The sequence below is a fragment of the Ammodytes marinus genome (assembly GCF_949987685.1).
Source record: "Ammodytes marinus genome assembly, chromosome: 16".
NCBI classification, from domain to species: domain Eukaryota; kingdom Metazoa; phylum Chordata; class Actinopteri; order Uranoscopiformes; family Ammodytidae; genus Ammodytes; species Ammodytes marinus.
In genome coordinates, this window is record NC_137220.1 from 29,488,342 (window position 1) to 29,507,351 (window position 19,010).

At 42.3% G+C, this 19,010-nt stretch overlaps 1 protein-coding gene across 2 annotated transcripts in view; it reads left to right on the forward strand.

Annotated features, from left to right (window-relative positions):
• The window catches only part of aldh3b1 (aldehyde dehydrogenase 3 family, member B1), a 63,617-nt gene that overhangs the window by 30,983 nt on the left and 13,624 nt on the right, over positions 1–19,010 (forward strand). For both annotated transcript variants that reach the window (XM_080044275.1, XM_080044276.1), the window contains exon 6: positions 17,069–17,150. In XM_080044275.1, the coding sequence (XP_079900401.1) occupies positions 17,069–17,150 (82 nt within the window). The remainder of the gene's footprint in view (positions 1–17,068; positions 17,151–19,010) is intronic.

The window sequence follows — 19,010 nt, forward strand, 5'->3', positions numbered from 1 at the left end:
CCAGGGACCAGGGGCCTCATTTATAAAGCTTGCAGCGCACAAAAACCTTGCGTAGACGGAAAGAAATGTGTGGGAAAATGTGCGGTGGCAAACGTTGGTATTTATAAAAACATTCTTTGCGGAGAAATGTGCGTATTCCCACGCCAACTTTCGACCATGAGTAGAGCTACCGCAAGGTTTTCCTGACTCGGGGAATCAGCGACACTCAATGGCAACACCACGAAATAAAGCTCAGTCATCAGAAAAACACAGACAAATTATGCTTGGCACCCAATATATTTAGTCAATGAAATATATAAGCTTACCTATAGTTGTGAATATATGGCTACTGTAGTCTATGGCATGCAGTTGTGATGTAGGTTGAATTACTTATCAAGTAGCCTAGGTCTACATGCTTTGGTTATATTTTATAAGTTGAATCTTATAGCGCTACTTTATAATAATATCCTATACGTCGGGAGGTGTTTCCGTGAGTGGCCAGCGGGAGAGCAAATTTTAAGAGGTGTGTAAAAAGTAGTTTTGTACAAAGTTAAGCCCAACAGATATTAATTAAAACTGTTTTCGTTAGATAAAATCATGTTATGAATTTAGCAAATCATTACACACATCTCTTTCCCATAACAATTCACCCTGGAAGATATAACTATAATCTGACGTTGTTGGAAATGTGTGGATCTCACGGGAGATAAACAATTCTCTCGAATTGACTATAGGCATTATTTCACTTGTCACACCATATTTTATATAGGCCTACATATAGGACTACAGGTAGGCCTACGCTAATACGTGATATTTCATACAGTACAAAGTTGGGCGAAACTGCTTTACAAAGACTACAACGACTGTGCCAATCATGATATGTGATAAGCGCGCGGGTGTGTGTGTGCCAGTTTCTGCAGCACATGCACAACGTCACAGGCTTTCTTCCTTCACAGTCGCTTTCTTTGCGGCCGCGTTGCCTCCCTTTTTTCCTCATGTCAGTCAAAATTCCGTGCTTATTAAGTGCGTCATCATATTCAGGAGCTATTTATTCGCCATGTATAGTAGATTGTGGGATGAAACTGGGAGGTGAAGTGGGAGGACACGGGGTGGAGATCGTCTGCGCACAATTCACCGCAGGTGGGTATTTATAAAGGGAAGATTGCGTGCAACTGTGCACCGCACAGTTTTATAAATCTGATTTTTTTTTTTTGCGCAGCAAATTTTTGGCTTTCTGCGGACGCAATGTTTTAGGATGGTTTCTACGCACACCGTTATAAATGAGGCCCCAGGTACTTATGGTGAGGTGAAACATTGCAGACCATCTGCTGCACACTACCCTACACAACAAACAGAGTTACCGTTTGCTGCATTGGCTGTTACAGACTAGGCCGGCGGTAGCCAGGGGGCAGGGGTGGGCTCAGCCCACCCAAATGTGCGTATTGCCCACTGAATCAAAAGTGAAGAAAACATTTTTTTAGTGCTGTCAAACGATTAAAATATTTAATCGTATTAATGTCATAGTTTCATTTTTATCTATTCTAAATGTCCCTGAATTACTTTTTGTCCCGTTATATTGTCCCGTTATATTTTCTTATTGTAATGCTCTTATCACACCCATTCTCTACACCCTTGTAATTCAGTGTATTTCTCTTAAATATCATAATTTCCTATTCAGTGCAAATAGCCCACAATGTAGACCCCCCACTAGAACAGCATACACAAACATAATTGGAACTTAATTTTTTTAAGTATTAAGGCTAGATTTAACTGGTTGCTGCCTAAATGTTTTGGGAGTCGTTCATCCACGGCTTATTTCAGACTGTGTCGACTATAGGCCTGTGTGCCGGTGGTTGCTATGGCTGCTGCAGCCGAGGCTCCAGTAGCCCTTCGTAGCGAAAATTAAAGTGAAAATAAATAATTGCTGGCTGCCACTAACGTACATAAAGCTTTCGGTTTGTGGCAGTGTTACAAGTAGGACTTTTGCAAATGACAGGCTTTTTTTTCTGTCCCAGAGTCACACACGGAAGACGCTAGTAGTGAAGGAAGCGCAGCAGGGCTAGGAAGCGCTAGGTTCCGGTTTCTGCTTCAAAATAAAAGTCTAAATTGACTTGACGTTTTGCAAGTTAAATGATTTTAATTTGAAGTTACGCTGTAGGAAATATTCAGTTTGTATAACCAGTAACTTAACTGCGAGCTACATGTATAGTTTGTGGTGTTATAGTTTTTTAACATTACTAGTTGTTGCAACAGCATGTGAAAAAATTACAAAGTTTGTTTGGCCAAAAAGAATGTTAATTTTGCTATTTAAAAAAATGAACGCCGTTAATAACACGTTTAACTGCACTTATTTTTATATTTAGTGGTAATAATTATTAGGGCTGTCAAAATGAACGCGTTAACGCAGGGTGATTAATTTCTGGAATTAACGCGTTCATTTTTTTAACACAATTAACGCATGTGCAGAATGATCCGCCCCGTGCATCCCACCCGCTCTGTACTCTAACGTTGTGGCTGACCCAGGATAAGTAGCTGCGCGCGGCCAAACATAGCAGCACGCTAGTCTGTGTTTTAAACTAAAACTGCTAACCACGGACCTATAACTGCTGCTAACGGCCACGTCTGTCACTGTCGCGGCTGGTATAGTTGCTCTCGGAAGCAACAGGAGAAACATGCTGCTCCGTTCACGGGAGGAAACAAACGTCTGCAGTTTTCAGAGGTGTGTGTGATTAATACGTGACATCAACATAACGTCGGCTTTCTGTTACAAATTAACAGTCCCATAGAACGTGGTCGCGCGTGCGCGCACACACACACACACACACACACACACACACACACACACACACACACACACACACACACACACACACACACACACACACACACACACACACACACACACACACACTGTAGCGGAGGAAACTGGTGGATGTACCGGTACCGCGCTGATCTGCTTGTAGGCTATCACTGGCTTCACTTCAGAGGTGTCGGCCAGAACACCACTTATGGCCAAAAACGTCAGACTATAAGCATGAGACAAGGAGAGGAGTATGGTTTATCCGCTCTTCACCAAATAAATGCCATTCTATAGCCTATGCTATATTTGCTCAAAGACATAGGAATAGAGACAGCCAGATTGAAGTATGGTGCGGTAGCATTTGTTTTAGTTGATTATAATTTATTTGCAGTTTTTACACCATCATTTGGATTTTCAAAGAATAAAAAACTACATTTAAATGTATATATTCACCTTCTGTCCTTTATCTTTCAATTCATACAACAATAAACAGAGAAAATGGTAATTTTTAGGCCTTTTTCTAATGGTAGAATTAATCGTGATTAATCCACAGAATCCTGTGATTAATCTGATTAAAAATGTTAATCGTTTGACAGCCCTAGTAATAATATACTATACTAGTCAGCACCATTCCTAGCTTCTGATTGGGTAGGTATGGCGACAGCTAGCCTCCAAAGTCACCCATCACCTGCTTTTCTGTGGTCAATCGTCACGTCCACAGAGTGCAGTCTCTCAGTAGCAAAGGCATTTACTCCGCGACTTTTTTCAGTAAGTAAATGCTGTGGGCAAAAGCTCATTCACTTCATACTCTATCCAAACCGACATACTAAATTTTCTGTGTAACGTATCGCTTATCTAAGCCTTTAAACACGCCCTCTGTCCCTCAGCAAGCACTCTCCCACAGCCTTCTCTTCTATCGGCTCAGTTTGCCTACTGTAAATATGGGTTTTCAGGTTGTTGCAGGGAGCGATTTGTGTTAAAAAAATAAATAAAAAAGTATACCTAATGTCCAAGTTGCCCACTTATTATTTCTAGCAGCCCATCCTAATCTAGCTGGCTAGAACCGGTCCTGGTTACAGAGCTTATTGTCTATCCTGTTTTTGTTCTACGTTCTTTCAAAACTGGCATCCCGGAGTCCACCAGCGAGTCTCTGAAGAGAGGGTGGTGCAGGTGCACATAAGCATGTTAAATAGTAATACAGCCTCCTATGACACGTCATGTTTCTGATGGGTAAAGGACCCAACGTTAATTCAGCCAAAACAAAATTTGATAATAATTGTCCTGATGATGACATCGCCAAACCACCCCCGGGTTGCTATTGTTCGCTTCCATCGCTACCAAGTGCGGGAATTGGTTGTGCGAGAGACCTGCAAACAGAGAGGTAAACTACACTATAGGGGGAACTGATTTTCGAGGATTATACACCAGAAGTCCTGGAGCAGCGAACCAGTGAAGTCATGGCTGAGCTGTACAACTTGGGTGTGAATCCATCTTTGCTCTTTCCGGCAAGGCTAACGATTGTGCTGAAAGACGGGGTCAGGAGAGGCTTCTCTTTGCCCCGAAGAAGCTCGGCTCTTTGTCGCAGCCCACCAGCAGCAGCCTGCGGCTCGATCGGGAGTGCCGTGAACCGGAGTGTGCAAACTAAAGGAACAAACAACTCATCTGGTAACAACTTTGATCTTTATTGACTTTTTTAAAAATAGCCATTGCACCACTCACACGGGCTGTCAACAATCAGGTGAGCCAATCCCAGCTGTTATGCTAATTTAGCTGATGTCCCCTCGGCAATACTGTTGGGCTGCATCAACGTCGCTGATAATGTTCTGCTCTTAGGAACTATGACCGTGCTGTTACTCTTGTTAGGAGCTATGACTGTGCTGTTACTCTTGTTATCTCTCCTGCCTCGTTCATTTGCTTTACCGAGAAGGAATGTTTTCATTTATGTTGGACTGTCAAGGCTGAATATAGCCTACTAAGTGGGACACTACTGCTGTTTGATGTCTTCTGCACTGAAATCCACTCCCTGGATTTGTACTATCGTGATATGTCCCAGGTGGACTTAACTGATTTACTAATTCTGTGGTTTATCCTTCATTTTATTCCATTTTTGCTTGCGCTATTTATTCATTTATTTAATTTATTTTCTTTACTATTATTATTACTCATATAACTTAAATCACTATAATAACCCCCCTCCCGCTTTATTTAGTTGTGTTCCTTATGTCTGGTATGTGTTTGTGCATCTAACTTTTTAGATTTTTGGACTTTTTTAATTTTTTATTTGAAACTACTTTACCATTACCTCAATTTCCTCTCGTACCTCCATTTATTTTATGGTAAATGGGAAAAATACCCGCAAAATTTTCGGCGTGCCTCCTGTACACCTGGGCAGTGATCACCTTGACTGAGTCCTGGGGGGAACACTGATTTGCGTCACAATTAGAAGTGTAGTATAGACATTGATGTACATTTTCAGTGATGTAAATGTGGCCCAAAAGTAGTGTAAAGTAGTGATGTTTTCTTGGACCTTTGATGGGAAATTATTTTTGATAAGCATTGGGTATTGCAATTTCACACGTGTACAAAAAGAGAGCTTAATTCAGTTGATGTGTGCGATGTAAATAAATATAAGCGATTTGATGCAAGTAGCTCTTGGCCACTATAATTTTTTCAAAGTAGCTTTCAGTTGAAAAAAGGTTGGAGACCCCTGCACTAGATGATCAGTGTTTAATCAGATTAATCGCATTAATGTCATAGTTACATACTCGCGATTAATCAAATTTTTATCTATTGTAGCCTAAATGTCCCTTGATTTATTTTTGTCCCATTATTTTTTCTCATTGTAATGCTCTTATCACACCCATTCTCTACACCCTTGTAATTCAGTGCATTTCTTCTAAAATATCATAATTTGCAATTCAGTGCTATAGCCCACAAAGTAGATCCCCCGCCCCCTCCGCCCCCCAGAACAGCTTACACAAACATAATTGGAACTTCTTTTTTATTTAAAAACCAAACCATAAAACAACATAGGCTATATAAAACAAATAGTATTTAGGCTAAATTAAACTGGTTGTTGTAGGTCTAAATGTTTTGGGAGTCTATCATCCACGGCTTATTTCAGACTGTGTGTAGAGTGGAGGTTGCCATGGCGCTGCTTTAGCCGAGGCTTCAGTCGCCCTTCGTAGCGAAAATTAAAGTGAAAATTAATGACTGCCGGCTGCCACTAACATTCATGGAGGTTTTAGTGTGCGCGCAGGGTTATAAGTAAGACTTTTGCAAATGACAAGCTTTCTTTTCTGTTCTTTTTCCGCGTAGTCCCAGAGTCACACACGGAAGACGCTAGTGGTGAAGGAAGAGCAGCAGGGCTAGGAAGCGCTAGGTTCCGGTTTCTGCTTAAAAATAAAAGTCTAAATTGACTTGACGTTTAGCCGTTTTGCCAGTTAAATGATTTTAATGTGAAATTACGCTGTAGGACTTGTTCCGTTTGAATTAAAGGGCCACTCACACTAGGGCCGCGGCCCCGAGCTCATTTGCATACTAAAGTCTAGAACGTTTGGCTAGTGTGACCACGCCATCCGTATTCCAGCACGGAACAGCCCCTTGACCACGGCACACTTGGGAGAGTGTGCAGTGGCCAAAGTACAGATGCCAGTAATGAGATGACACGCGCACAAGCAAGCGCACAAGCAAGCGCACAGGCGGCGTTCCTGACGTGAATTTATTAAGGATGCATTGTCCGTTAACGTCCGCTGCCTTTCTAGTCGGCACCAGAATTGCCCACCACTTGGACTGTAGCTACATAAAATGTGTGAGAATTAACGTGTGTGTAGGCCTAGGTGTGGGCTAATAAAAGAGGGAGAGAGCTAAATAGGTGAGCGCAGAAAGCAAAGCAAAAAGGTTTTCGTGTTTACTCACGTTCGTCAGATGATTTTTTTCTTTTTCCTCCCGTCAACTGTCATAATACTGTCTTTACGCATGGCGGTGGAGACGAACACAAAACAACACACAACGGGACTCAGCGGCCCGGTGATAAGGAAACAGTAGCCTACACTAAGGTTTAACAAGAAACTTTATAAAGACACTTAAAAAAACGATCTCTGCCCATACAAAAAGTTCTGACTTGGATTACTTGATGGAGCGATCGATGTGTATAAAACCATCCGGTACGTATGGTCTGATGACGGGCCGTTATATTAATAATAAAGAGCGTGCTGCACAAATATGAGACTGTCCATCGCGACCTATTACGTCAAGGCTACATTTTAAAAAAAAACAATAGATTAAGGATTCTCGTTGCTCTAATTTGGAAGTGGAATATTTGATGCAAATTTGGCCGGATGAAAATATTCACAAACAGTCGTATAGCCTACAAGTAGACTACGCTCCGAATCATAAACGCGCACGGTGACGTAGGTAAGGTGCAATCGTGCCCAGGCCACGAGCAGTGTGACCACGGGCCAGCGGGGGGAGTGAGGAGGGGGGGGAATCGTGCTGAATCTTAACCTTTATTTATACAGGTAAATCCCATTGAGACCGGAGACTCTTTTGCAAGGGAGACCTGTTTTTCCTTTCCCACGTTACCATTCACACACACATTCAAGATTCAAGATGGTTTATTTTGTCATTGTACCAAAACAACGATAATCTGTTTACAGTTATACCCCGCCAAGAGACATTGAGTGACAATAAACAAACATGGGAGATGGGGGGGATACACTGAAGAGTCGGCAGCGTGCGCTGCGCCCCTTTAAAGTAGGAAGGATAAAGAGAACATCAGGGAAAGACAGGTTAAAAAAATGCTTCTCTCACACTAGCTCCTTGGTAGGTGCAAGTGTGTGATTAGTACAAAAACCACCTTGGCATAGTAAGCAACAACAAGATAATGCCACAGACAAATAGACACGTCGATAAGCACAGAGGAATGGGTAGGGTTCATGGGACGGTAGGTGTCACAACTCAGGCGCTAGGGGGCGTACGCAGCCGGCAGGCGCCCCGCCCGCAGCTGTCCGCGCTTTGACGGGAGGGAGAGGGGGAGGATTCAGGAAGGCTAGATAGGTCGGGAAGTGTGTGCTATGTGTTTACGTGTGTGTGTGTGTTCCATGAAGCTATCTCTGTCCAGACGTAGTGGCAGTCTGCAGCCTTGGAGACGACCTCGTGGCCCGGTCACAGATAGAGTTCACAGGAGAGTAGGTGAGGGACTGTGGGGGTAGAGCGTCTCTTTACATAAACATCCCGGAGAGAGAGGAGATAGCACCTCCGCCAAGGACGGTGCAGGGAGCCGAATTGAGAGATTGTGATTTGTTTTGGTTGAGACTAGGCGCTGGAATGAAGCCTGTCTTGAGAGTCACTGGTACCGTATTATCCGCCGAAATCCTGTGGCCTAAATCCAAGTGCTTGCGACCCGTTAATGGCATCCCTGATCGAATCAACTTTCCGAATAAGTCCAGGAATCACTTCCAGCTTGCGATTCACCTCGCTTATCACTTGAGTCTGTGCATTAACGGCCCGGCACAAACCCTCAAATACGGGCAGCTGTGCTATGGCCTGATTAGCTGCCAACGCCTTATTACCGTTGCGGTAAATCAGGAATCCGCCAACTCCAATCAGCAGGAACCCTGATACCAGAAGCCTAATAGTGTAGATATCTTTTGCGTCCTCAATGGAGAGTATTGCTAGACACATCTGGTTCCAGCCACTCCACGTGTCCCAGGTGTATCCAACACTAAAGGTTCCATCAGGACAAGCGGCATCTCCTTTGCCACCTTTTCTCGTTGAGAAAATTTGGTCAATTGCAGAGAGACCCCAGTAGATCAGATCCATAATTTAGGTTTTCGGAGGAAGATGTACAGAGAGGCTCAGGATCGACAGAGACAACACGAGACAGAGAGAAGAGCAGGATAGATAAGGGTCGGGAGGGAAGAGAAAATGCGACCGCCTTCCTTCAGAGCTAGACAAGAAACATACAAATCATACACCGATAGCAGGCTAACTATCGACATTCACACAAGGCAAGGTGGGTTAAGTGTCTTGCCCAAGGACACAACAACTATGACACAGGTGGCAGGGCGGGGATCGAACCTCCAACCCTTTGATCATTGGCCAACCCGCTCTACCAACTGAGCCAGAATCTTCCTGCAGCACGGAACAGGCAAACGGCCCTAGTGTGAGTGGGCCCTAACAGTAACATAATTGCGGGCCATTGGTATAGTTTGTGGTGTTTCAGTTGTTCTAACATTACTAGTTGATGCAACAGCATGTGAAAAAACCACAACGTTTGCTCGGCCATGAAGGGCGTTAATCGTGCGATAAAAAAATGAACGCTGTTAAAATGGGTTTGCGTTAACGCCGTTAATAACACATTAAACTGGCAGCACTACTAATAATACTACGGACCATACTCATAACCACAATAAAAGTTATTTGGAATATTTCTTTGTTCTATTGTTCGTTTGACTATTATAATGGGGATAGGCCTACTGTGACACGTTTTGGAAATAGAAGCTAAGCATTAGAGTGATGGTCAGTAAAGGTTGAAAAGATTGCGCCAATGCAATTGGCAAAGAGGTATAGGGTTAGGGAAGCTGTGGGGTTTGGGAAGGTGGGGATTGGTAGGGCTGGGGTAAGCCAACTTCCTTTTTTGTGTATTTTGTTATTTTAGTTTTTTGTCCCATCAGTCTCATTGTGTCTTTCAATATTGCATTTATTTACCTTTTCTTTTTCTCATTTGCTCTGGAACCATTCACAGACTGCAGTGCTGATTTGTTACACTTCATATCGATCTTTGTGCTATGGCTGACGTAGCCCATTCACAGAGGGGTGGTGGACAGGTGGTAATAATACTCATTTAATGTTGGTGGGCTCAATGCCACAGTGAAGCGTGCCAAGATATTTTCACACATTCAAAACCTTAAAGCTGACATAATGCTTCTCCAAGAGACACACTTAATTAATATTGATCGCCAGAAAATGTGTAGACCTTGGATAGGACAAATCTTTCATTCTAAATTTAACCTGAAAACGAGAGGCCTGGCCATACTTATTAAGAAAAACGTGCATTTTACCCCGGACAGAATTATTACAGACCCTAACGGTCGCTATGTGATTGTTCCCGGCACCAGTTATCCTCGTATCTGTCTATGCTCCTAATTGGGATGATTCTAACTTTATTAAAAACTTATTGGGCCGGTTTCACAGACGAGGCTTAAGCCTAGTCCGAGACTAAAATGACTGTTTGAGCTGGATCAATTCAAAGCTACTTGAACAGACTCAGTTTAAAATAGTCCTAGATTAAAACTATTCTGGATTAAACAAAGCCAATTGCAAGACGGACGATTAGAGCTACTCTAGGTCTAAATTTGATCTTAAATGAATCCTCCAAAGAGGCAGGTTTAATTTCATTTTAGTGGTGTTTGTGAGAGAGCATGGGCTATTTGGAATATCTAAATGAAGACCAACTCCCACTGCAGAGGCCAGCCAGAAGAGTACTTATCCAAAACATTTATTTGATGAATCTACATTTCGAGACAGCTTTCAATATGGAAAATGCACTGAAAATAACAGCTTTGCTTGAGTTTATTAGATGGATGCATTTAAATTGAAGATGTATTCAGCATAATAAAATTAGTGTCTAAAACAATTCTGTTTTCAAATGTGGTTGTTGTGATTTAAAATACTGACACACATGAATAACAAAATGACAAAACACAACATGAACACCTTTTATTTTCTACTTATATCTTCACTGTGATTAGTAATCACAATTGTCTCAGTACTGTATCTTGTTTGAATCATAGCTCTCTTTTCCAACTTCATGGAGTTTGGGAAGAGGGCTTTCATGTACTCTGCTCCCTACGCCTGGAACACTATTAAAAAACACTCATTGCAGGAACTCATCACTATGAATGATTTTAAAACTCGACTCACATGTTTTTTAATGGCAAATTTTGGAGTGTGTCAATGTTTCTCTGAATAGTATTTTATCATTGCCTCAAAATTGTTCTTCTTCTTCACCCACTGGAATGTATTTGTCTCTGTTTTCTCATGTCTGTGCTTTCTTCTTATGTTTGTCTTATATTTTGGCCAGGCCTTGCTCGGAAAAGCAATTTTGCCTGGTAAAATAAAGGTTAAATAATGTCCAATTCCACCTGTAGAATTTTCATTTTCATGTCATACTTCCTTCAGATATTGCATTTTCTGTTCATGGAATTCTCGGGCTAACTTTCATGCAACGTCATCTTTTTTGTCCTTTGTTGAAAGGTTTTGGCAAGCTCTTCTTTAAAGCGAGATTCGGGTTTTTCTACAGAGTCTATCAGTGCAGATATCATTAAATATAATGTCAAAATTATAAATGAGAAAGATGTGAAATACCGATAATGAAGATAACCTGAAGTTGGTGTATTGTTCTCTTAGTAACATTTTCATTAATTGAATTTGTTGCAAATTGCCGCCCAACTATTTATTTGCTCAGTCCCAGCAGTATGGCTTTTAGATTCAATAACCGGATGGTTTCAAACTATTTTTTTTAAGAGATTTTTTTCAAATTCATTTAAGTTTATTGACGGGATTTTTTTAGCCTCTGCCATTGTTTTTTCTCACAAGCAATGGTGTTTCTGCTCCACTCCGGGTTTTTATGATCACCGTTGGACCAGCAGCATGTGCTCATGGGCAGGTGTTAACAATCAGGCTTACTTACCTTACTCCAGGACTTCATAGTCTCAGACTAACTAAGACAAACTTAAGCCATATCTATGAAAGTGACTTAAACGTCCCAGTTTAACTAGTCCACATTAAGTCCTACTCCTGGCTTAATCTAATAATAATAATAATAATAATGGATAGGATTTATATAGCGCTTTATTCCCTAAGGACTCAAAGCGCTTACAGGGTTCCAGGTTCCATTCATTCACACACAGTCATACCGGTGGTGGTAAACTACGATAGTAGCCACAGCTGCCCTGGGGCAGACTGACACTCAGTATGAATTTGGAGATAAGGCGAGTCGGTTACTAGCCCACCAGCTGAAAACTAAGACTGCTTCCAACCAGATTACCCAGATCAGTACTAACACCGGTGCACTTACATCTGACCCTGTACAAAATGTATAATGTTTTTAAAGCATTCTATTCTCAGCGTTATACGTCGGAGTCTTCCAATAATGAAGCTCATAAGTCTGAATTTTTCACAGCACTAGACGTACCCGCAATTTCAGAGGATAACGGACAGATGCTGGACAGCCCTTTGCAATTTAACGAGATTACCGAAGCAATAAAACTGATGAATAATAATAAATCACCCGGACCGGATGGTTTTCTGCTGGAATTCTTTTTAAAATGTATTGTAAAATTGGCTCCATTACTACTGAGGATGTTTACACACTCGCTTCTACACACTCATTCTCAGCGTTATACGTCGGAGTCTTCCAATAATGAAGCTCATAAGTCTGAATTTTTCACAGCACTAGACGTACCCGCAGTCTTCCAATAATGAAGCTCATAAGTCTGAATTTTTCACAGCACTAGACGTACCCGCAATTTCAGAGGATAACGGACAGATGCTGGACAGCCCTTTGCAATTTGCAATTTAACGAGATTACCGAAGCAATAAAACTGATGAATAATAATAAATCACCCGGACCGGATGGTTTTCTGCTGGAATTCTTTTAAAAATGTATTGTAAAATTGGCTCCATTACTACTGAGGATGTTTACACACTCGCTCCAGTAGGGCTGCTTGCCACCCACCCACCCTCACCCAGGCCTCAATTTCTCTAATATTAAAAACGGACAAAGATCCCTTAAATTGTGCGTCTTTCCATCCAATATCGTTACTGTCTGTTGATGTTAAAATACATGCGAAGGCCCTTTCACATCGGTTGTGATGACCTCGATCGTGTCAGCTGATCAGACCAGTCGAGCTGCTGCATTTTGAATGAGCTGCAGTGGACGGATAGCACATGCAGGCAGACCAGCCAGCAGGGAGTTGCAGTAGTCTAGGCATGAGATGACAAGTGCCTGGACTAGAACCTGCACCACCTTCTGGGTTAGAAAGGGACGGATCCTTCTGATGTTGTACAGTGTGTATTTGCACGATCGGGTTGTTGCAGCAATATTAGCAGTGAGGGAGAGTTGGTTATCGAGTGTCACGCCCAGGCTCTTAGCAGTCATGGTAGGGACTACCACAGAGTTGTCAATGGTGATATTAAGGTCAAGGTTGGGAGCGGACTTACCTGGAAGGAAAAGCAGTTCGGTCTTGTCAAGGTTGAGTTTCAAGTGGTGTGTGGACATCACTGAGAGATGTCAGTCAGACAGGCAGAGATTCGTTCCACTACCTGTGTTTTAGTCTTGGGAAAGGAGAGAATGAGTTGAGTGTCATCTGCGTAGCTGTGGTAGGAAAAGCCATGTGAGTCAATAACAGAACCGAGAGAGTTGGTGTACAGAGAAAAGAGGAGGGGTCCCAGGAAAGTTCCTTGAGGGAAACCAGTTGTGAGTGGACAAGGTTCGGACACTGATCCTCGCCACCTTACCCGGTAGGTGCGGCCATTGAGGTAGGATGTGAGCAGGGAAAGTGGAGAGCCTGAGACACCCAGGCCATGAAGTGAGGAAATGAGGATTTTGTGGTTTACCGTGTCGAAAGCAGCAGAAATGTCCAGAAGGATGACCACAGAGGAGAGGCCGGCTGCTCTAGCGGTGTGAAGTCGCTCATAGACGGAGAGGAGGGCAGTCTCAGTTGAGTGGCCTGCCTTGGAACCAGGCTGGTGGGGATCAAGAAGGTTGTGCTTGTGAATAAAAGGAAGAGAGTTGATTAAATATATAGTACGCTCAAGTGTTTTTGAGAGAAATGGAAGAAAAGAGACTGGTCTGTAGTTGTTCACTTCAGACGGGTTGAGGGTGGGTTTTTTTAAAGAGAGGAGTTACTCTTGCCTCATCAAGAGAGTCGGGGCAACAGCCAGTTGACAAGGAGTTGTTAATAAGATGGGTGATGTAGGGGAGAAGGTCAGGAGTGATGGACTGGAGACACGTACAGTATCTCCAGATGAGATAGAGTTGTTAGATTTAGAGAGTGAGAGAGAGTAGGAGATAAAGAAGTGGTCAGAGATATGGAGTGGGGTAACGGTGAGGTTGGAGGAGGAGCAGTTTCTGGTACAAATTAGGTTAAGCTGGTTGCCAGCTTTGTGAGTAGGTGGTGAGTGAGAGAGCGAAAGAAGAAAGTAAAATAGGTAAGTTGGATAGCTTATTTTTCTGGGTGTTGAAGTCACAGAGAAGAACAAGTGGAGGGCCGTTTTCAGGGATGTTTGAAAGGAGGACATCTAATTCCTCCAAGAACTCACCCAAAGGACCTGGTAGGCGGTAGATTACAACAATGTTTAATTTAACCGGATCAGTTACAGTCACAGCATGGAATTCAAAAGAAAGTGGAGTAAAGTGTGGCATCTGGAAGAGGGAAAAACTCCACCTGTGGGTGATAAGTAGCCCTGTACCCCCACCTTTACCAGTGGGTCTGGGTGTGTCGGTGAAAGAGTAGGCAGAGGAGAGAGCGTCAGGTGTGGATGTGTTAGTGGGTGTAATTCAAGTCTCAGTGAGAGCAAGGAAGTCAAGGGATTGCTGGGTAGCAAAGCCCGAAATGAATTCAGTATTACGGGTAACAGACTGGCAGTTCCACAGGCCTCCTGTGACTAGGTGTTGGGTGTGTGTGGAGTGAGTGGGATAAATGAGGTCATGTATGTTGTGCTGCGAGTATGCGTGAGGCCTATAATATCTATGAGAGGACACCCGATAGGGATGTTAAGAACACACATAGTTACAGACCAAAGAACCAAATAAATGATACTTAGCCTGCTAAGCCTCCCACGAAGACTCCTGCGTAGACTCCTTTGTCTAGTCTTTGTCTGCCGCTGAAGCTTAAGCTTCACACAGCTGCTTGTTTTTAAATAATCAAATTTGATTGTGGTTTGCTACAGCTGTGGAGACCACGCCCCTGTTTGATTGGCCAGCTATATAAACCAATCCAAATTCTCAGCAACAAAGGCCAAAAGCTTTAGCCAAAAACCTGACGGAATTTAGAAAAATAGTAGAACAGCACCCCTTGTAGTAATTCTATGCAAAACCCTAATTTGACAGAGTTAACTATAAGTGTAAGCAATGCAACAGTAAAGTCCTTGCTTAATCCAGACAGATAAACAAAGTATTCAAAGCAGTCAAAACAGTCAAATTAAATGGAAACCAACAGATGCAGTCAATATATCTTAACCAATACAGCAGAAACGGTAACAACCAGCAGAAAAGAGAATTTAAAGTAGTACTCAACAAGATTCAAGTAGTCAGAGGTAAGATCCTTCAGAAGTAGAAAATGCAATGTCCTCTTCCAATGCCTTCCCATCTTTTACCTAGATCGTTTTTTTTAAATTTATCGGCTCTGTTGGTAAAAATCCTCGAATCTGCAAAGCTTCTATGCAGTGGAGCAGACCTTCAGGTGGACTTGGCTGACCCTGCCCTTGCCTTACTCACAGTACACATCTAACCCCATTGTTGTTGCCTCACTGAAAGTCTTGGCTCAAATAAGGGGACATTTTAATTGGTCTTCCCTTCCTCAATCAACACCCATCTGCAAAAATTATATCTTTGCACCAGCCAGAATTGATCCGTGCTTCATATTCCTGGCCAGAAATAAAAGGGTCTGCGTTTATTGAAAGAAGGGTGGAAGGGTAATTTGCAAGTTTCAACCAGCTACGATTCATGTTTGGATTAGCCAGTTTGGATTTCTTTAGATATTTTCAACTACAGGATTTTGCAAGAACTAATACACCTGCATTCCCCCTTATCCCAACTACTGGTATGGACCACGTTCTCTTAGCTCACAACACTACTAAAGGGCATGTCTCCTATCTATATGACCTATTGTTGCCGGCAAATGAAGTAACTATTGAAAAAATGTTATCGAACTGGGAGAATGAGCTACAAGTGACCCTTTCTGATCAGTTTTGGAATAAAGCCCTTAAAAATATCAAGCTTTCCTCTTCATGTATGTAGCTTAGCCTCATTCAATTTAAAGTGCTCCACAGGATTCATTATAGCAAGTCCAAGTTCTCTAAAATTTACCCAGATACGGTTGAAGATAAATGTAATAGATGCTCGCTCTCGCCGTGTGACCTAACCCATATGTTTTGGACATGCCCAAAGTTATTTACCTTCTTGGATTCATTCTTTAAGGTTATCTCTTAAAGATAATTCAACCATCTCCTCATGTAGCCATTTTTGGAAGACTTCCAGATGGTAATGTTGCAACAAACACTCAATCCAATGTAATTGCTTTCTCCTCTCTGATCGCTCGAAGGTGCATTTTGCTCTTATGGAAATCCCGCCTTCCCCCCATCACTTAAATCTTGGCTTTGTGACATCCTGTCCTTTCTAAAATTGGAAAAAATTTAATTTGCTTTGAGAGGCTGCTCCGATAAATTCTATTGTCACTGGCAACCGTTGATTGGCTATCTTGACCATTTGCCTGCGAGGGAAATTTCACAGTAAAACCCAAAACATACTTAAATTATTATCTGTCCGCTGCTGCCTGTCCACCACCCTGCTCTCTCCTGTAGGAGTGACAAACATGTAGACACTGGTTTTAAAGCACGGTTTGACTGCTCCGCCTTTTTATAGCTGTTTAATCCAGATGTGAAATACTGCAACATTTTATATATATATATTTTTTTGTTCCATGTTTCTTTTTTATATATATATATTTATACATGTTAACATAAGGTTATGTTTTATTTGTATTTATTTTGTTTCATTTCCTTGTCATTTATTTGCTCAATTATCAATTGTTTGTGTATATTCTGTTCTATCCTGTCCTTGTCTGTTTGCTCTTATGTCTTTTTGTTTTTGTTTTGTTGAGGAAGCTTGTGAGAAGGAGGTGGGGGTCGAAGGGGTTAATAATAATTTAGAAAAACTGAAAATGCCTTATACTGTACCTGTTTGTGTATGTACATCACACTGCCTCATTTTCTTTAATAAAATGTTAAAACAAAAACTAAATAAGCAGTTTTTTTATTTTTTATTGTGATGTGTGTTTTGTTGACATTTTACTTAAGCTCTTATGTGGATTTGTGGAACTAATTTATTTTAAATTAAGGCCGGGGCTGGTGGAAAAAACTACAGAATGATGAATCTGTTTTGTAAATGGCCTACAATATCTTTGGCAATACTGCACTCTAATGTCATGTGCTATATTGTGCTACTGATGTACCATAAGGCAGAGCATAGCAAAGCTGGCATTTGCTCTCTCATTGTGGCAGGACTGTTATGCAGTTGTTCGTGGTGGAGCAGAGGATACGAAGGCACTTCTGCAGAATCGCTTTGACCACATCTTCTTTACAGGTAAAAGCTTACAGGATGGATCAGATCCAGACCTGTGTGTTGCAGTATGTCAGTTGTGTTTATATTATGCAATTTACACTAGTCACAAGACATTCAAAGATTTCCGCCCAAACTTATCTCACTGAGGTAACTGACTGTAGACGTGAAGATGAATTTGGTTGTAGATATGTTAAATTGAGCATTTCAGAGATGGGATTATTGTTAGAGGACACCATCTTAATCGAATCATTGGGTACAGTAGGGTTGCCGCGGTAATAAGTGTTACCGGTGTTACTCGGTGTTGAGGCTCACACCGGTTACATTCCTTGCCCACCGGCAACACCGGGTAGCCTAGGCATATGCTTATTTTTTTTTTAAATGTTACGTCCCCAGTGGAAATTACGCCGCAAATATATCCATGGTAGCTTCACTCGAAACATTCGGAGCTGAAGCCCCGGTAAAATGACGTTGTGACACCGACAAACCTCAAAGTGCGCGACAACAGTTACTGACAACACTGTAGAAAGTTCATATGGGTTGCTATGAGTCAAGGATCACACCGAGTTTAAACGACTGCATTCATGGGCGTGTCCATACCAATATTCAAATGTGCTGAAATTGTCCACACCAATATGAGAACGAGATAACAACGACGAGAAAGGGTTAATGCATTGCCTCTTTATAGTCCCGCCTTATGTATTTTGTGATTGGCTTTGCCTCCTGTTGGTTGTCGTGGGTTGTGTTTCGGTTAGCGGTGATTGGTTGCTTAATTTGAGAGCGGTAAAACAGCTTCTGCTGGAAATCCATACCCTGATATCTTGAACGATAGAGGGTCTGGCCACGATCAATAGTAATTTCCAACTCAAGGGGCGGCTCCTACTCGTGCATTTCAAATGCCACTGCACGCAGTTGGATAGCACTACAACCAATCAGAGCGATGCACAAGGTGACGTAAGCCCCGTTCCTTTATCGAACAGCTGTTAAACTGTTAAATTAAACGTTTGCTGTTGTCGGTCGGCAAAACAGAACATTCCACTTACTTGCTAATGAAAGATTTGAGTGCCGTCTTCCAAATCGTTAAGGGTCGAGGCCAAAGCAGTCTCAAACTCACACAACATATCCGCAGCCATCTTTGATGTTTACTATCACGGCTTCGACGTCGCATGCACGTCACTGTCGTCATCCGGTTACGTCCTCCCCAGAGTACCATATAAAGGGCTCTGGCGCGCCCATATTAGATAGAAGCAATTGAAACGTGAGATCCAGATTTCTGGTCTTCTTGATAAAGCTTCAACGGAGCGTGGCCAGACCAACAGGCGCAGCTAATTTAATTTGCCAGCGCCTAGTGGCAGGTCTGGGAATGCCAGGCTAGCTTCTGCTGTCATTTCGGGACGGAATCAATCAGCTCAGCTGCTGCGCTGTGAATGCGGCTGAAGGAAGAATGTCGGGGAAGAAAAGGAAAGGAGAAGACATTCGGAACTATTTTCGCCAAACAACGGTAATTTAAGTTAGTAATCAAACATCTCATTGTAACACTGACAATGACATACTGTATGTAGGCCTAGTCTAATCAAGCGTCGTTGGAAAATAAGATCTGACAGGACATGTCTGTCTGGACCACCGGCCATGCAAAGCGAAGTCTTTGCTTTTTATTTGTCCTGCAGGTTATCCGATGCCGACAGGCTACATTATAATAAAAGAGAAAATAAGAGCAAAACACTGACGTTATCATGCCAGGGCAATAGGTGGCGGTAATGTGTCACGTCACGTCAAACGCCATAGAAGAAGAGTGGTCAAAACTAAAGAGGAAATGGCAAAAGAAAAAACCAAAGCAGATGTACGTTTGCGCTGTGCAAATTGCGCACCATATATGCCTATTGA